Source organism: Manis pentadactyla, chromosome X, assembly GCF_030020395.1.
Source record: "Manis pentadactyla isolate mManPen7 chromosome X, mManPen7.hap1, whole genome shotgun sequence".
Lineage (NCBI taxonomy): Eukaryota > Metazoa > Chordata > Mammalia > Pholidota > Manidae > Manis > Manis pentadactyla.
The window spans coordinates 2801755-2819058 of NC_080038.1; the positions used below are offsets into that span (position 1 = coordinate 2801755).

At 42.5% G+C, this 17304-nt stretch overlaps 1 protein-coding gene across 7 annotated transcripts in view; it reads right to left on the reverse strand.

Annotated features, from left to right (window-relative positions):
* LOC130678808 (neuroligin-4, X-linked) overlaps positions 1-17304 on the reverse strand; it is a 236620-nt gene that overhangs the window by 7628 nt on the left and 211688 nt on the right. For all 7 annotated transcript variants that reach the window (XM_057495205.1, XM_057495204.1, XM_057495202.1 and 4 more), the window contains 2 exons: positions 4898-5083; positions 453-1242 (listed from right to left, as the gene is read on the reverse strand). In XM_057495205.1, the coding sequence (XP_057351188.1) occupies positions 453-1242; positions 4898-5083 (976 nt within the window). The remainder of the gene's footprint in view (positions 1-452; positions 1243-4897; positions 5084-17304) is intronic.

Below are 17304 nucleotides of genomic sequence, written 5' to 3' on the forward strand. Positions count from 1 at the left end.
ATATGTGTAGTATATGTATATATGTACATATACCTTTATATGTACACATATAGTATTATTCTACAGTTATTGGATTTATTTCACTCCTGTGGCTACATAATAAGCACCATTTGCTATGCAGCGCTCGTGTTTTGATAACCCTCTTGTTTTCCAAATAAAACAAGGCCCTATTTAGATTTGAACTCTGGGATCACCTTTCAACAGAACTGCAAAATATGCACCACGGGGTAGGAAATGGAATTTTTGATACGCCACTCACACACTAGTAAAAATTTGTTTTGACAGAAAAAACAGTTTAGGGACAAAGAAACGAGGTCCCCGTAGAAGTTGGGGAAAATGACTGTTAAGTGTGTGTGCACGTAATCTGGAGAGTCTATCGGCCGTGGAAACACTGACATGGGGGAACCCAACAGCTAGGGGGGGCAGGTCATAACGTGATAAAGAGAACATACCCGGTTTTGGCGAAGTTCGTCCAGTAGGTCATGACCACTGCGCTGAGCATGACATCGTTCTTGGAGAAGTTACAGCTAAAGAGCTCAGTGGGGCCAATCATGGGGATCCCGAAGACGTAGGGGACTTCGTCGCCGTGGGCCGAGTCCGCCCAGCTGGGCTTCATTTCACTTTGGCAGTGGTGGTAGAAGGCGTAGAAATATGTGGGAGAACCGTACTGAGCGTGCAGATCCGCCGTGGCCACAGCGGGGGCCACCCACTGGTGGTCAGTAAACAGAGCTACCAGGGTTTTCCTTCGTGTTTCGGGGTTTTCCTTATCTGCCCAGTCCGTGTACATGAACTTGATGGTCTCCCGCAAGGTGTCTTTGCCCTCTGGATAGCCATAAAGGTTGTCCACAAAGTTGGACACGGAGAAGTCAAAGTCGTTGGGCGTCACGCCATCTTCATTGTCCACGATGCCGTCCACGAACTTCAAGCCCTCCCCTTGGTTGACGCCGAGCATGATGTCATAATTGAGGAACTCCCCCTGTTCCATGAGGATCTGAGGGTCATCTGGGATGACATCCCCATCAATGACAGGCCCAAAGGAGATGTGGTAGGTGGCCGGGGTGATGGTCTGTTGAATGAGCTCTTTGTAGTTCTTATTCCGAAGGCATTCTACCATGTCCGTGGTATCTAGCATGTTGCATCCGACTTTATCTGCCAATATCCGAGTGTACTTGGCAGGCTGGTAGTTCACTGCCCAGCTGGACAGGGCGGTCCCACTCTGGATGACTGCCTTCTGGAACAGACCTGCAGGTGCAAAATTGTGGACATGCAAATGAAAGTCCGAAAGACAGAAAAGCAGCTTTTACTGCGTGAAGAAGGCTCCGATTGTCTCTCAGGCATGTGAATTTCTGGTGACAGTGGCATTCAGCTCTTTCACTCATTTTCACTCATTTCCATCTCATTCTGTCTCCACCTCCTACTCCCGCTGGACACTGGTTTTACGGGATGTTCTTATATACACACACCCTACACAGACACACACACGTTTACAAAAATGAAACTACATTTGCACTTTAGCTGCAGGAGTAAAAAACATGCAAACTCTTTATCTTTCCATCCTGTTTAGGGTAGTGTTAGCATTCCCATCGCCAGATGCTATACACGAATAAACCCTTTCAGAGTAATCACACCCACCATTCCTTAAAAATATGTTTTGTGCCAAGAAAAGGCGTTTTGCCTCACTGGCAAAACCAGGTACTACTTCATTACAGGGGGGGAAAAAAAATCCACTCAAATTGATTTCAGAATATAAATGCAGGATGTGGTATTTCCATTTCCACCCTTGCTTGAAGGGAGACATTAAAATTTTACAATGAAAATTAATTAATGTAGCTATGCCTAAAGAAATCCTCACGTGGATGTCCAACTAAAACACACTTTAAAAAAATCATTAGTTTCAAAATGGCACCCATTCAAAGTCAAGATGTTTGCCTAACTTATTCTGGCACATTTTAAAAACACGTCTGTTTGGTGAGGAACTTGAGAAATCTGTGGCAGTTGGAGGAACAGACTCCAAGGAGTAAAATTCTGTTGCCTAAAATGTTCTATTTGATCAGGCTCGTATATGGAGGTTCAGAAGTCAACCAGCAGTAACCTTTAACTACTACAAAATAACAGAGACTGGACTATAAAGTGATAGCATTCAGTTTCTTCTCTCTTCCTGCCATTTCCTTGAATTGCAGCATCATCTAGCTCTGACGCCTTAGATGAGTTGCAGGAAGAATAAAGCATTCATTGGGGGCCCAGAGGTTCATGCCCTGTCGATTTTTAAGGTCATGGAAGCAATCAAGTATGAGGAAAACATGATTGCAATCAGGGAGATGTGATTCCAAAGACTGGATGATTGCCTAAAGATGACACAGAGGGCTGAGACCTTAAATTGATTTGGCGTGTGCAATACACCCTCAAAGCCCTTCGGGGGCCCGTCTCCCAGCATTGATAATTCTTTCCGAAATGAGCAAGTCTGGACTTGTGAGTCTGACTTTAAAGATTAATGTTTGGTAACACCGTGAAGAAATTAGGTCGGTATTTGACCTCCTGCAAATCATGCATTGATAGTATCAGAATTAGAAAGATTGTGGTATTAGTTACATTTTTTGGATTTTCCTCTTAAAGCTATTGGTCATGATCGAGGTGGCCATGTTTATGTATTTGTTTCTTAGGGAAATAATATAACCCCTGATCAAACTTGAAAAACTGGATAAAGAAAAAAAAAAATCACCTGTAAGTCACACTAAAAAACATAGGTTATGTTAGGTTTTAGGATCATTTCTTCTTGACTATTATGTCACTATTGCTCTACTTCATATAATATATACATACAGCATTCCTTTCACTGCATATACAATGTATACATAGCTTTTACACTGTGTTTCCCAAGCTATTGTGTGTCTTTACCATGATCTGTAAAACTAACCCTCATTCCTTTGAGTTGACACACATGTTCTTTATCACTTTCTGGTTTTTAAAACTCTTAGCTTTCCCGTACCATTCTTTGCTATGATGACAATGTGGTGAATGCCTCTGTGAGAACATTATTTTCCATGTGTATGTTGATTTCGTTAGACTGCAGTGCTCAAACTGGAATTCCTAAGGCCAAGAGTCCCTGTATTTTTGTCATTCTTATACATTGCCGGGTTGCTCTGAAAAGGGCAGGCTTGCAGATAATGAGCCACGCAGGGGATGGTCGCTGAGGAGAATCTCTTCTGATCTGTTCATTTGAGTATACAGCATTCTTGCCTAGTTAGTGTTGGCTTCCACGTATTTGATTCCAACTGGAGATGGCCCTGGCTACCTTCTACGTGGAGAACTGCGACTATCATCAGTGGAGAAAAGGAAAGTCTAAGTATTTCTAAAATGCTGTAGGTATCAATATTACCGGTCATCTGATCATTCATTTTTCTTTTTCTTAAAATAAAGGGTCGATGCAAACACAAGCCTTTAACCCCGGCTCTCCTTAGCCATTATGGAATAATGGACGGACTTGTCATCTCTGATTTGACGAATGGTTGCTTATCTGGTTCCCTGGACCCAGCATCCTATCCAGACGTCATAGGATCGTAAATGTTCAAGCTCATTAGGAAACTGAACATCAACTTATCAAATCGGTGCCTAGAACTGCTTAAATTTTCTCCTAAAGCCTGCTGATGTGAAGTCCAACGATACAAGCTCAAAGGGGACAAGTGCTTGCTCTGTAAAATACCAATCGGGGTGATGGAGAATTTCCTGATAACTTCTCTGGTCAGAGATTCATGGATTCATTATTTACCATAAATGATTGAGACTACAATCGGCTCTTTTCCTAATTCCCTCTAGATTTTAACAGCTAGTGACTTTTTAGTAGCTAAAGAACAATAATGGGAATAGGTTTGAATTAGGTCTGTGGAGCGTGATTTTTTCCCCTGATTCCATCACCTGCTGTGTGACCTTACGCAGGTCACACAACCTCTCTGAGCCTCAACGTTTTCTTTAAATGACAGTCTTGGTTGAGCTTCCAGGTCCTCTTCTGTGTTGCAGTTCTTTGATTCTAGGGTGTTAGAATTCTACACAATTTTAGTTTTTATTTGGAAATTACTTGTATTTATTTTTTTACCTTTTACCCCTTTTTAAGAGTTTTTAAAGAAAAAACAATTCCTTTAAAGCTTCAAGTGCTCCTCACATAAATGGCTCAAATAGGTATGGAGCATTTCTTACACCAACCGATGGTACAGAAGGAAACAGAATAATACAGCCTCGATGGTTTGGGTCATTATTATGAGTAATCGTTTGCACTTTGAGAAGTTAGCCCAAGGCTGGGTTTCCCTGTTTTTGTTAGTTTGTTTCAGAGGAGATTCAGGAAGTTATTACAACGCCAAATCCATCCAATCTCTATTGACATCTCCCTAAAATCCCTCATCTGCTCTCACTCGTACCCTCCATCACCAATGGAAAAGAGGGGGATCCCTCGAGATGATCTGGATCAAGAAATGACAGTGAACACCATGCGGCCACACGCATCATTTATACAAAATCCACAAATCCGTATCCATTCCCCACAAAACGGTTTCTCTTTTAGAGTTAACCTTGCCCAAACTGAAATGGGAAGCTAATAAAATACAAATAGTGGACCGAATAAAGTCAGCAAGGCAAAGCAAGCAAAGGGTTGGCCTTTCTAAAGAAGTCATTTGGCTCCAAAGGCCGTCACCAACCTTCAAGGGTCATAATTTAAATGCAAAGAAATATTCTTCACATGGAAAGACAGAGTTAAATGGAGAGATGGTGGCTACATGTCATTTGGGGGATGATCAGTGAGGTGTCAGGAGAGACCCCGGACGACCCCACCGTGCACATGGAATCTGATCTGTGTGTTCACTGCTCAGCCCTGGGGGTCGCCGGCCCACCCCTGGGACGCCCTTCTTACCTTCTGAGTAGTGTGACAAGGTCAACAGGCTGACACAGGACGCCCCCGCACCTGAGCCGAAGATGGTCACTCGCTTGGGGTCCCCACCAAAGGCACCCACATTCTCCTCGATCCACCGTAACGCTTGGATCTGATCTAGGAGCCCATAGTTGCCTTTTGCCGCCTGGTCACCGGTGCTTAAAAACCCTATAGGAGAACACAGGACATGTGGAGTGTCAACCGTGAGAAGTGCACAGACATCACCGCTTCTTAAAACTATACCTGGGGCTTTCCTTTGTTCATTCTTCACCCTCCTCCTTATAAAAGAGAAGCAACAGTGCACAACATTTTTCATGGCAGAAAGCATTCTATTAATGTAAATAATAGTATCATGGTTATTGTTTCTGTTGACACGATGATTAAATGTCTCATCTGTGGGTTTGAATGGGGCTGACATACAAGGCAAAATCAATCTAAAATATTTGCAACGTGTGACAATCCCGGAGACTATAAATTTTACTAGATGCAAGTTACCGTTCCCGCGTACATGTGGGTTTTCATTGGGAAAATGAAAAAGAGTCCTATGACATGTTTTTCAGGGAGAAGGAGAAAGTGTGCATGTCTTGGGGGCAGAAATCTGTGCATAAGGTTGTGGCATGTATACAAAAGCAGTACAGGTCAGCTTTCCCCCCTCTGAATTAATTATTAATATTTTAATTTAATTCCTTTTAATGCTTATGTTTCAAAGGAAATGACAGACATCATGAGATCCCTTCTTACTTAGTATGCACCTCTACTTTTCTATATAGGAAAATATACTAGAGTTATACACAAAAACTTGTAATTCTTTAATCTCCAACAGAAGCCAATGCATATTCAAATCTCCCCAACTGCCCCTAAAACGGCGTGAGCTGGTACAGTATTTTAAAAAGAGGGAGGACCCTGTACATTGAGGAGCTAGATTCCATCAAGGCGTCAGACTTCATTCCTTCTTCGAAGCTGCAAATGGTGCCATTCGAGCATTTCTTGTCGCAAAGTGATCAGTTTTAGGTATCGATCTCAGGGCCTGTTTCTCTCATATTGTCAAAAAATCTTGATGTGGGAAAACAACATTGGCTTTCCTATGGAGTCTGGAGTCATTCTGCAAACAGACGGATATGCTCCTACTCAAGATTCAAAGCTAGGACTGTTTTTTAAAGCATCTGCCACATTCAATTTACTGCACAAACTGTCATCCAACTTTATGACCAAATCTGTCTTGGATAAGTCTTCTGAAAAAATAAAAAACCAAAAAACAAAGGAAAAACGACATAAAACATGCTTGCCATTTCACATTTTTATTTGCCTCTCCTCCAAACACCCAATTAGGCTATTTCCCGGTTCTGCAGCATCCCTTTTATTGCACGGACCACGCCATTCAGTCATTTCAGTGAATGCCTATCAAGTTCCTATGCCATCCGCCTGCTGCAAGTGTTTATACGAAGACAGACTCACTCAGGCCCCAAGACAACACACTTCAGAGCCTTCCCCTTAAACCACATCTCTGACCAAGGCCGACGGCAATCCAAGGCGCCAGAATGCCAGGTTCTTCGACCTGAAGTAAAGGATGGTCCAAGCCTTTTCCCTGAGCATCTGGGAAAAATGCAACAGGCGTCAGAAAGGCACCAGCAATGCACAGCCTGGCTCAGAGGAAAGCAGCCAGAAGGGGTTTTTCTGGGTCTAAAATTACATAGTTGGGACTCCCCGTCTGCTGCATGTCCCAACAAGGCTGTATGCTCATGGTACTTCCCACAGCCCCAGGCCTCTGAGGAGTCCACAGGGACCCCGAAGAGACTAGCCAGGATTAGGCGGACTGTGCAGAGGCCACCAGCTCCTCCCTTATTTAATTAGCAATCACTGAGTGGTGTTTCCTGCCAGGGAGGGTTCTACGGCTGCCTTATTCATCACTCAATCTCTTAACACGGTTTCTCATAAAAGGAATCGCACTTGGCTTGGGAGAAAAGCCCCTTTCATGCAGCTGAAATGGGCCGATAATGGCAGTTTGGGTGCTGAGGAACAACCCTGAAGACAGGCTTCCCTTCCCCCCATTAGGGAAAGAGGTGATTAAGTCCTAAAGGCTCCAGTAACTTTCTGGCAGGACTGGTCTCTGCCAGGTCCCCCCCTCCAACCCGCTCTCCCCCTTCTCACACCTCTCCCAAAACGACTTGCCTGCTTATTTCCCTTCCCTGCCAGGAGCATGAAGATTTGCAACCTACGGTAAATCACGAGCCTTTATTAAATCAGGCTCCCTCCCTCGCCAACCGTGCCTAGGGGAGCCAGGCTAATTAATATTCCATGCCCTGGCAAATCCTGGTTCTCCTAACAGCATCCTATTGAGTGAGAGGTTTGATCTTTCCATTCTGAATTCCTTCCAGAGGTCCTGAGGGGAAACAGCTCTCCATGCATCTCTGAAGTTTAGCAAATGAACATGTTTCTGTGTTTTTTTGGGGGGTGGGGAAGCTGGTGTTTCCATAGTTTCTGCCACGGAATCTTCATTTACTTCAGCCTCCAGGGATTTGTGATTTCCTCCTCTTTTAATGAGGCAGATTTTCCACTGCAGGTACAAGCAAGCAAGCCATTTCAGTTTCTCTCTGAGAGCAGGTTCCTTTACGATGCTGGTGAGAATAGGGTGTTTGATGTAATGCAGATTTAAGACGTGTCTGGGTTTGATCTCATGGAGTTCTATGAACGCCTGCACGATAGCAGCCCATCAATTTGGAAACAGACACACACCGTTATCCAGGATGGGCACTGATGGAAGTGCCCAGAAGTCTGTCCCCACCCCCACACCGCCGGGCACGGAGCACATAACTTTCCATATAAGCTGCGGACACGTTCATGGGAAGCAGCCCCTGGGCGGGCTTAAAACCAGAGATTTTAAACAAATGGCTGCTTTCATGGACAAGCTCTCTGGGCTCCTTGAAGCCTTTCAGCTGATGAAACATTTGGCTTCTGAGATTTACTGTCTCTGACGTGAAGCTGGTAAATCGGTAATGCGTCCCCCCCATAGCTACCCACTGAACAATGAAAGGGGCCGTTGGCACTCAGACACAGTAGTGACTTAGACTAATGAAGTTTGCATTCAAAGCCATGGGAGGAAGCACAACAAAAATATATACAACAGACAGACACACATACAAGAGATATGCTCAGTTGTGTGGTGATTTTAAAATATGGTCCATGCAACAGATGCCCGAAAACAGACATTGTATCCCCCCCCCCCGCCCCGCCACTGCCTGTCGCATCAAATGAGTATCATGTAAAAATGGTCTTACCATTGCTGGTAGAACAGACAGTTTAGCTAGAATAGTTTAACAGACAAGAACAGAATCATTAAGAAACGCAGCAGGGTCAGATTCACCGGCTCTCTTGTTCCTCTGTAACAGGACTTTAAAGCCACCATTCATTTTCTTTTAAGAGGTAATTCATTACCTAAGCACGGTACACACTTTTTTTGGCGACATGAACCAGAAGACAATTAATAAGTGAACATAGAAAAAAAATCTTTAATATTTTTGATGTGTGAATTCACCTGTAATTAGTACAATTTAGAGTTTCAACTCTCTAAAAGAGTTTGGTGTATATGCTTGTGCCTACAGAGCATACATATAGAATTCTCTTAGACATACAGTTGAGACTAAATTAGTTCTTAATTATATATATATATTGTATATACACACACAGATATGTATACAAATACCAATATGTGTGTAGTTGCATGCATATATGTATTAATGGGTAACTGTGAGAATGTACATATGTATGTGTGATTTATGTATCTATTTCTATGAAATATATATGTAATATGCATATATTACATATAACTACAGAGTAGCATTAGGATTTGCAATATAGGACAAATCATTAGCCTTCATTAACTCATATCACGTCCCTTTTACCTATGTATGTTTATATATGTTTACTCCATTTCATTTAATGGAGAAAAAGAAAAAGAAAGCATTTACATAAAAATTCTTCAATGAGAATAGATGGAATTTATTTTAGGTCCCATAAATGAGTCTGGAAATAAATCTGTAATTAGAATTACAGCAGAGGTATAAAAATGAGTATCAGCACAATAAAAGCCAATCTATATTTTTCGATGTTTCTAGGAAACCATTTACTGGGTGCATTTATTACAAAAGGGGAAATGTAAATTTTCTCACTGGATGCACTGATGATTTAACAAAAGGGTGTATGGGATGGGAGGGAAGAGAAGCTGCAAAGGATGGCATGGGCGGGAAGAGAAGCTATATATCCAAATTCTGTAGGTCTGATGGGTAAAGAAGATTGAAATTTAGTGTCTCTACTTTCACTTTTTATTTTACCGAAAAATGACATGGGAAACAAGTGGCCATTCTTGTAGTATATTTGATTATCACATTACTAGTGCACAGAATCAAAGCCTATTTCCTGTGTGAGTAGAATAAATCCAAGACAATTATGAAGCATGCACGGTCTCTATAGTGCAGGGTTTCCAAACTGGGGGCCCCTTACCGCATCAATGGGGTTCTTCTGCCGGTGTTCTTTTCACATAATATATTATATTCTCCACACAGTGATTTAGAACGAGGCTGCACAACATGTTTCATTTTTTTAACTACTTCTAGTTGAAATCACATGAATTCACAAAACTAAAACAGATTATATTCTGGACACAAAATACAAAATAATAAACACAGTCCATTTGTTACTATAGATCAAAATGTGAGGCATCATTGCGACATATGTTTAATGATGACACAACTTTGTCAATGTCCAATCTGGAACCAAATCCTGTTCAAGCCAACTTTAGATTCTTTTCAAGGCAAACACCTCTTACTCTTCTTCAGATTTGTTGATGACGAGCATTCAAATCGCTGTCAGACCCTTTCGGTCTATTTGCAGCTTGTTTGTTTGGTTTATTAAATAGCTATTATTTTTTTAAAAAACCATGAACCCTCTCCCCAGGGCCTGAGATGAGACCCCCAACTCACTCCCTAATCCTTGCCGCCTCCTACCCATTTCTGTACCATCCATGTAATCCTGGTGCTTCTCAATGTATATAAATGGCCAAAACTCATGAATATGAAAACTTGAATTTCTCTGACCCAGAAGTTGTATTTCCATTAAAAATAATCTTTGAATATAGAAAAATAGCCACCCAAGATCTACAACTCTTAGAAGGACTGCTAATTCTGAAAGCAAGGGATACCCGCAATCTACACATCTATGGAAAGCAGATCATTTTGTGTGACATCTGTTGGCCAAATCCATAATAATGGGAGGCTCTTCCCTGTTGTAAAATGACAAGGAGTATTTATATGTGTGGATGTAGAAATGTACCTAAGATCTCACAAGAGAAATCAGTACATCGCTGCATCCCAGCTCATACGATCCCCATTCTTATTAACATCATAAAATGGGTGTGTAAGATAGAAACTGAAAGGAAATCAAATTTGTGAATAGCATTTACCTCTAAGAATGTGGTTAGAGGTGATTTTCACACTTGATTTTAAATATGTTTACATTTTGTTCCAATTTATAGCCAAGTTTTCAGTACACACACACAGTAAGTGTGTTTTAAAGTAAAATTCTTTAGTGGGACTCCCAGGGCCATCGCTTGCAGGCCCATGTCCACACCCCTGGCCATGCCCTTATGTGTCGCCTTTCGCCTACGCAACCACACTACTTCTTACCTGCACTCCAGGTGTGCTTTGCATTTCTTGATCTCTCTGCATTTTTACAGGCAGCCACCTGCATCTAGGATGTTCTTCATGGGGCTGCCACGGGCCTGTCAACTGCCTCACTGCCCAGGCGCACCTGCCCCACTGCAGACACGGCCCCATGGCAGCCGCAGTATTTGCTCATGGAAGCAGGGCCACCTCCAGACCAACCTGTCACTTCCCTGGTCCAACGTCTCAAGCAGGAATTAGCTGCAGACGCAGGGGCCCTGTTCCCTCGTGCCTCGGCCCCTGGCTTGGCATCTACGGTGAAGCCGTGGCTACATCATGCAAGATCTCAAAGCCCCACTTTTCTCAAATGTGGAATTGAGGGGGAAAGCGGACCCAGGTCACAGCACTGTGTGGAACACAACTGGACTGTGCTCACACAAAAGGGCCTGGGGCACAGTGCCTTTTACAAAATGGTCACCGACCAGGCTGCTGTCCCGGATGTCGGGAACACGGCTCTGTGCTCTGCCCCATATGCACACACTGAGTACGGAGAGCTGTCCTTTGAGTGGACGGGTCCAGAGGGAGAGCTGAATGAAGGTCATCTTAGACCCTGGCTTTAAGATTATGTGAATGAAGAACTTCTCTGATTGCTAATGGTGTTTGCGAATAATTTTGTGTAAAGGTGGTGCCTGTTTATTTATTCAGTCTGTTTATTAAGTGTTTATTACGTGCTTAATGTCTGAAGAGAGAGGTAGTGCACATCACAGCTTATACTCCTGCTGTGAAAAGTACAGTGATGTTTATTCAACCACCATGTGGGCCAGACTGACCCATGCCGTGTACTGAAAGCCGGGGGAAAAGATGCAATGTTTGGTAGATTTCCAGAGATGGCTTGAACATTCATACAAAAGGCGTTTTTTTTTTTTACATTTGTAAACTGAATTGCTTTTTACTAAGAATATTTTAAAACATATGAGAACTACAAGTCTTACTTTGCACTATCAAAGTGTGTTTATAAGATATGCAGAAGATACATATTTTGTACCTACACGGTATTGAGGGCATCGTAAGGTGCATGTAAGAAAAGACAATTTCCATAACACTATGTCACAAATATGAAACAGAATGTTCCTAATTGCTTTTAAAGGGCACTCACTCAAAATATGCTTCTGTGTTTAGATCTGCCTTCCTGTCTTCAGCCACAAAGCAAGTGGGGTTGCCTAGGACTTACTGTTGGGTACTGTCTGTGGGCAGACCAGAAGGAATGTGGTTTGTTTCTATTTTTTGATAAGATAAATCAGAACAACTGAACGTGTGAGAATCATGCAGTCTTTTCCAGCTCTACCAAAATCCAACACCACTGATCGGCTCACACAGCCTTTTGCATCCCCAGAAATACTCTCCTGCTTTGCAGCACCAGTGTTCTCACGCAAACCTGGAACACAATGAAGATCCTTTCATTAAGAGTGACAATAAGAAGATTTTCAATGACATAACACACACAGGAGGAGGAAATAAATAAATGGGACGGAACACAAAAGGGTCGAATCCCAATGGAAGGCTTCCTTTCAGTAACACAAAGGTGACTAAGGAAAAAGACTGAGAAAGGGAAAAGGCAACAATTAAGTTTCCTGTCTGAAAAATACACACACACACACACACACACACACACACACACACTCTCTCTCTCTCAGTGGATCACATGTCAAAACAGATCTGGGCAAATTCATCTTTAGATAACTCACTGCTTTAAACAAAGACTGGAGATTAAACAACTCAGTACGGAGGGCAAACGGCGCCTATATTCTTTGCATCGCACCCTGAAACTGTACTCTTAGCCGCATGCCATCACCTGCCCTCTGACTGGTTAAGTGTTCAGTTATAATTCAGCATTTTCATAACGTCCTAAGTTCAGGGTCTTTTGCAGTCTGCTAGTTTTCTTTCCAAAGATAGGTGGCTTATATGCTCGTGATGCTCAAGTTCCTAACACGATGGATAGTTTCCTAAGCCCCAGGAAAAGTAACTTTTCCTACAAGACCGGGAGTGATGGCTGATTTTGAGACTATACTGTGGAAGTCCAAATAGGATTTCATGAAGTGCTGGATGTGAAATCTCTGTGATTCTCCATTCACTAAACAGGAGGGACTCTTGTGTGTGAGCAGTTACAAAATCCTGTTATATATCTTGCTGTGTGAACGTTTATGTTATAATTGTCACTGCCATTTGTTTTGATAACTGTTCCAGAGGCACATCAAAGCTTTACTGAGAAATGTAAAAGGCAGGAATCAAGTTTCTTCTCTAAAAAATAACACAAATACTAAATGGACCACATAGCAAAATGGATCTGTGCAAATTTGTCTTTAACAAACAGGATAACTTCAAAGACTGGAGATTAAACAACCCCAACTGGGTCAATTCTCCACTCAAGAACTTTTATCTCACAGGCAGAATTCTGCTTAAATAAGGCCATTCTCCAGACTCAAAAACCGATCAAGTGTTCCGTGCATCAACACCTTCTAGGTACCTTAGAAGGGTACATCGAAATGTGGCCATTACCTTGTTGGTAATGACAGTGACAACATATCATTAATAATAAAACATCAATGGCCAAAAAGCATCAGGAGAAGCTGAAGTAGATTGAGTTGGTGCAGACTGTGAAAAAGCACCGATCTTAAACAAATGAAAATGTCATGGTGATAAATATTCACCGGGCTTCTAGGTTTAACTTCTGGCTCCTTCCACACATTTAATGGGTGCCTCTGATATTGTGGATGCTGACTGTCCCCATGGTGAGGACACTGAATGAAGAGGGTCAGCTAGATCGGGGACTGCCTGAGTCTCTTACTCGAGCATGAATAGTCAGATAACATATCAAAGTGAAATCATGCACTATATTAATCTCCTATCGCTGCTCTAACGAACAACCACAAACCCAGGGGCTTCACATCACACGTTTTTTGATCTTACAGTCTTGGAGCTCTAAAGCACTTCTGGATGGAGGGCTGGTCCTTCTGGAGCATCTAATAGAAAACGTGTCTCCTTTCCGAGTCGAGCTCCTAGAGGCCACCCACATTCCCTGCTCACGGTTCCATCTTCCAGCTCCTCTTTGAACTCTGCTTTGACCTTCAGAGACTTTCTGGTTCTGTCCGTCCAGCCTCCTTCTTGTAAGGATCTTTCTGATTATATGGCACTCTGCTGGCTATTCAAGGACAGTCTCCTCATCCCGAGAGCCTTATGTTAGTACATTTACAAAATCCGTCCTACCGATTGCAGGGTTCTGGAGATTAGGATGAGGACGTAGGTGGGAGGGGCTGTTACTTTATGCACCCCAGGTTGTCAGCCTTGTCCTGGGCTAGTTGAGTGCATTACCAAAGTCCTATGGCACAGCTGAATAAAACCCAGGCCTCTTTTTAAATTCCCACAGTGGTCTCTTCCCATTCTTCCCCCAACCCAAAAAGAAAGGTTAGTCAGAGTCCTTCGATGACAGGGAATTGTAGGTTCTAAGGATCCGTGTCAAGGTGAGGAGGTATTATCTTGTACGGGAAAATACTGTTGATCCTGAAACAACACAGGTTTGAATAGCACAGGTCTACTTACAGATTTTTTCCAATGAACAGGGTACAAAACAGAGTACAGTGCTGTAAATGTGTTTTCTCCTCCTTATGATTCTCTTAAAAACACCTTCTTGGCTTTGGTTTACCTTATTGTAAGAATACAGCATACAATACACATAACAAACAAAATATGCATGCCATTGACTTTGTTAGTAGTAAGGCTTCTAGTCAACAGTATGCTATTAGTAGTTAAGTGTTTTCTGGGAATCGAAACTATATGTAGATTTTCAGCTGCCTGAGAGTTGGCACCCCAACCCCTGTGTTGCTCAAGGGGCATCTGCACATATGGATTAGGTAGCAGTGATGATTATGGGGGAAAAAACAGCCAATAGCGTGTTTTGTTTCATTCACTGTTAGCTAAGGGCATACTCACTATTTTTAAAGCTGTGAAAATTTACCCAAGTGCTTTGTGTACAAGACTCATTTCTAACAAGAGAATACTTAGTAAATTTAAAAGATCTTGTGATTAAAAAGTATGTGTGAGCATGTTGTGTGTGTGTGTGTGTGTATAGACAGATGATGGATAGAGAGATGGACCGATAATACAGACAGAGATGACTGGATGATTGATAGATAGGTAGGTAGATATATAGATAATATATCCGGGATGAGAGATGATAGATAGCTGGGTAGATGGACGGACAGGCACAATCATTTCCAAAGGCAAAAAAAAATACAGTAAAGACTCATTTCTTTACCATTACAACAGTGTCAAGGTTGCCAAACCCTGACAGACAAGGGCAGAATGTGCTAAAAATAGACACTCATAGGGAAACATATTCAGTCCCTTTCCCAGACGCTTCTGTGTCTTAACCTTAAGCTGCATCTCCAGACCTGACTGAGTGACATTGAAAATATACCAGAGAGTCAGGTATCCTGACTGGCTCTGGGTGCAGTTATGCCTTTGTGTCCTGAGCACATTCCTGTCAACCCTGCAACCTGCTCTGGGTTCCCCGGGTAACTGAGTCAGCCAAGGGTTACCTGGATGAGCGAGGTAACTGTCCCTGTGCTCATGGTCCCCAGAGCCAGGTAGGGCAGGTCGATCTCACAGGCAGATAGAGGACATACGTGCCCTACCCCGAGTTCTTGAGAAACACGGAAATGCGTGCACTCCCTATCAGACCACAGAATCAGAATCCATGGCGGAGCAATCCCGGGGTGAACACCGATCACCTCAAGGCATTCCCAGTGCGAGGAGCACAGCTCCCCACAATTGCATTTGACAGTGGTAGCTATGTGGGGCTGCTCTTTTCAAACTTAGCATAACCCAAGTAGCAGTGTTCTCAGTTCAAGGGTGGAGGCTGCCCTTACACATCACGGCCAGAGTCTCTGTGGAGGCGGTCACGCCAGGCTTTGGCACATTATTCTTAATGCCATGGGTGACCCTGCCAGCCACTGCGCACAAAAAAGGTGGGATCTTCCCTCCCTGCCCCTTCCTTTATTACCAACCAGAAAACCACTCTTCAAAAAGGCAGAGGGAAAAGGGAAAAAGCTTTTTCTTGACAGAAAATCCCAGAACCAAATGTGTTTTTCTCTCTCTCCCTCATTTTCTGCCCAAAGTGAAGTTCAACTTGGATAGCCAGACATCTGTTCCTTTTGTGTCTCTGCGATAGAGTCTGGTCACTTGTTTTGGGGAGGAAAAGTATGTGGGGCATTTATGCTGCATCAAACTATCTTTAAATTGAGCAAAACTAAGACTAAAAAATCATATGATGACATATATATAAATATAAATGTGTGCATTGCCATACATATGCCTGTTTTAGTCATTTCTATGTGCACAATTTAATGGGATTAATTACATTGACATTAATTGCTATTGCATTCACAATGATATGCAAAACTGTTACCTCTGTCAATTTCCTAAACTTTCTCATCATAGAGAAACTATGAAGCAGTATGTCCCCACAGGGGAAGTCCTGTGAATTGCATGGTGTCTATACCATGTGATACCTATACACAGGGCTAAATCCACATAGTTAAGCATGACACCTGTACTTAATGACCGATGCCATTTCCCACCATCATTTCCACCTGCAATGGCTTTCCAAAAAACAGAACTAATGTTTTTGTCCTCCTGCCCAAATTCCTATGCTGAAATCCTAATCAACAAGGTTTTGTCATTAGAAGGTGGGGCCTTTGAGAGGTGATCAGATCATGAGGGTGGGGCTCCATGAATGGGATTAGTGCCCTTGCAGGGACACCCCAGAGAGCTGGCAACAGTGAGATACAATGGGAACCCAACAGTCTGCAACCGGCAAGAGGGTTCTGCCCGAGCCTGACCCTGCTGGAACCCGGATCTTCCAGACCCAAGAATTGGGAGAAACAAGTGTATGTTGTTTAGAAGCCCCCCAGTCTATGGTATTCTGTTGGACCCACCCAGAGACACCACTACTGTCGTTATTGGCTCAGAGATCTGTTTCCAAGTAAGAGAAAAGGTGTCTTAAGAGTGCCAGCTACCCTGTTGAACTTCTAAGACCCCTTAACATCATTTTCTTCCTATTGTTATTGTTTATAAGCTACATTTACATATTAAAGCAACTTTTGAAATGCATTTATCTTAACAGGGGAGGCAGAAGTAAACGATGGAAAACAGAATATTTTTGTCTAATTATCCAAGACTGATTTAAAAATCAATGAACATCCACCACTCTAATGAGACCTTGGGTCAGCCAAGACGTTTCTCTGTCTAATTTGCTGAATGTGGAACCATGGCTAATTTTCAACGGTGTGACTCCAAAATATGGCATAATGTTCATTTTCCAACAAAGATTCCATTATGTTCTAGATGCTGTCAAGGCAAGGAGTAAAATGGGAAAAAAAATTAATTACCATCACATTTAAACACAAACTTCAAATAACATTTAACCTCTTTATGCAGAACACTTCATGGTTTACAAAGTAATTTTTACATGTTTTCTTATTTGCATCAGTGGAACAGAGGGTCCGTTCAGCTACCAATATTTCTGGCTTCTTAGGATATGTCTGTGGCTAAACACACATATTACATTAAAAGTATTAGGTAACAGTTGATAATAATGCATTCTTTTACAAGTAAACAGCTGATTTTCATGCAGTTGCATGAACTACCCTTCCCCCTTGCTCTCCCAAGTGCCTCCCC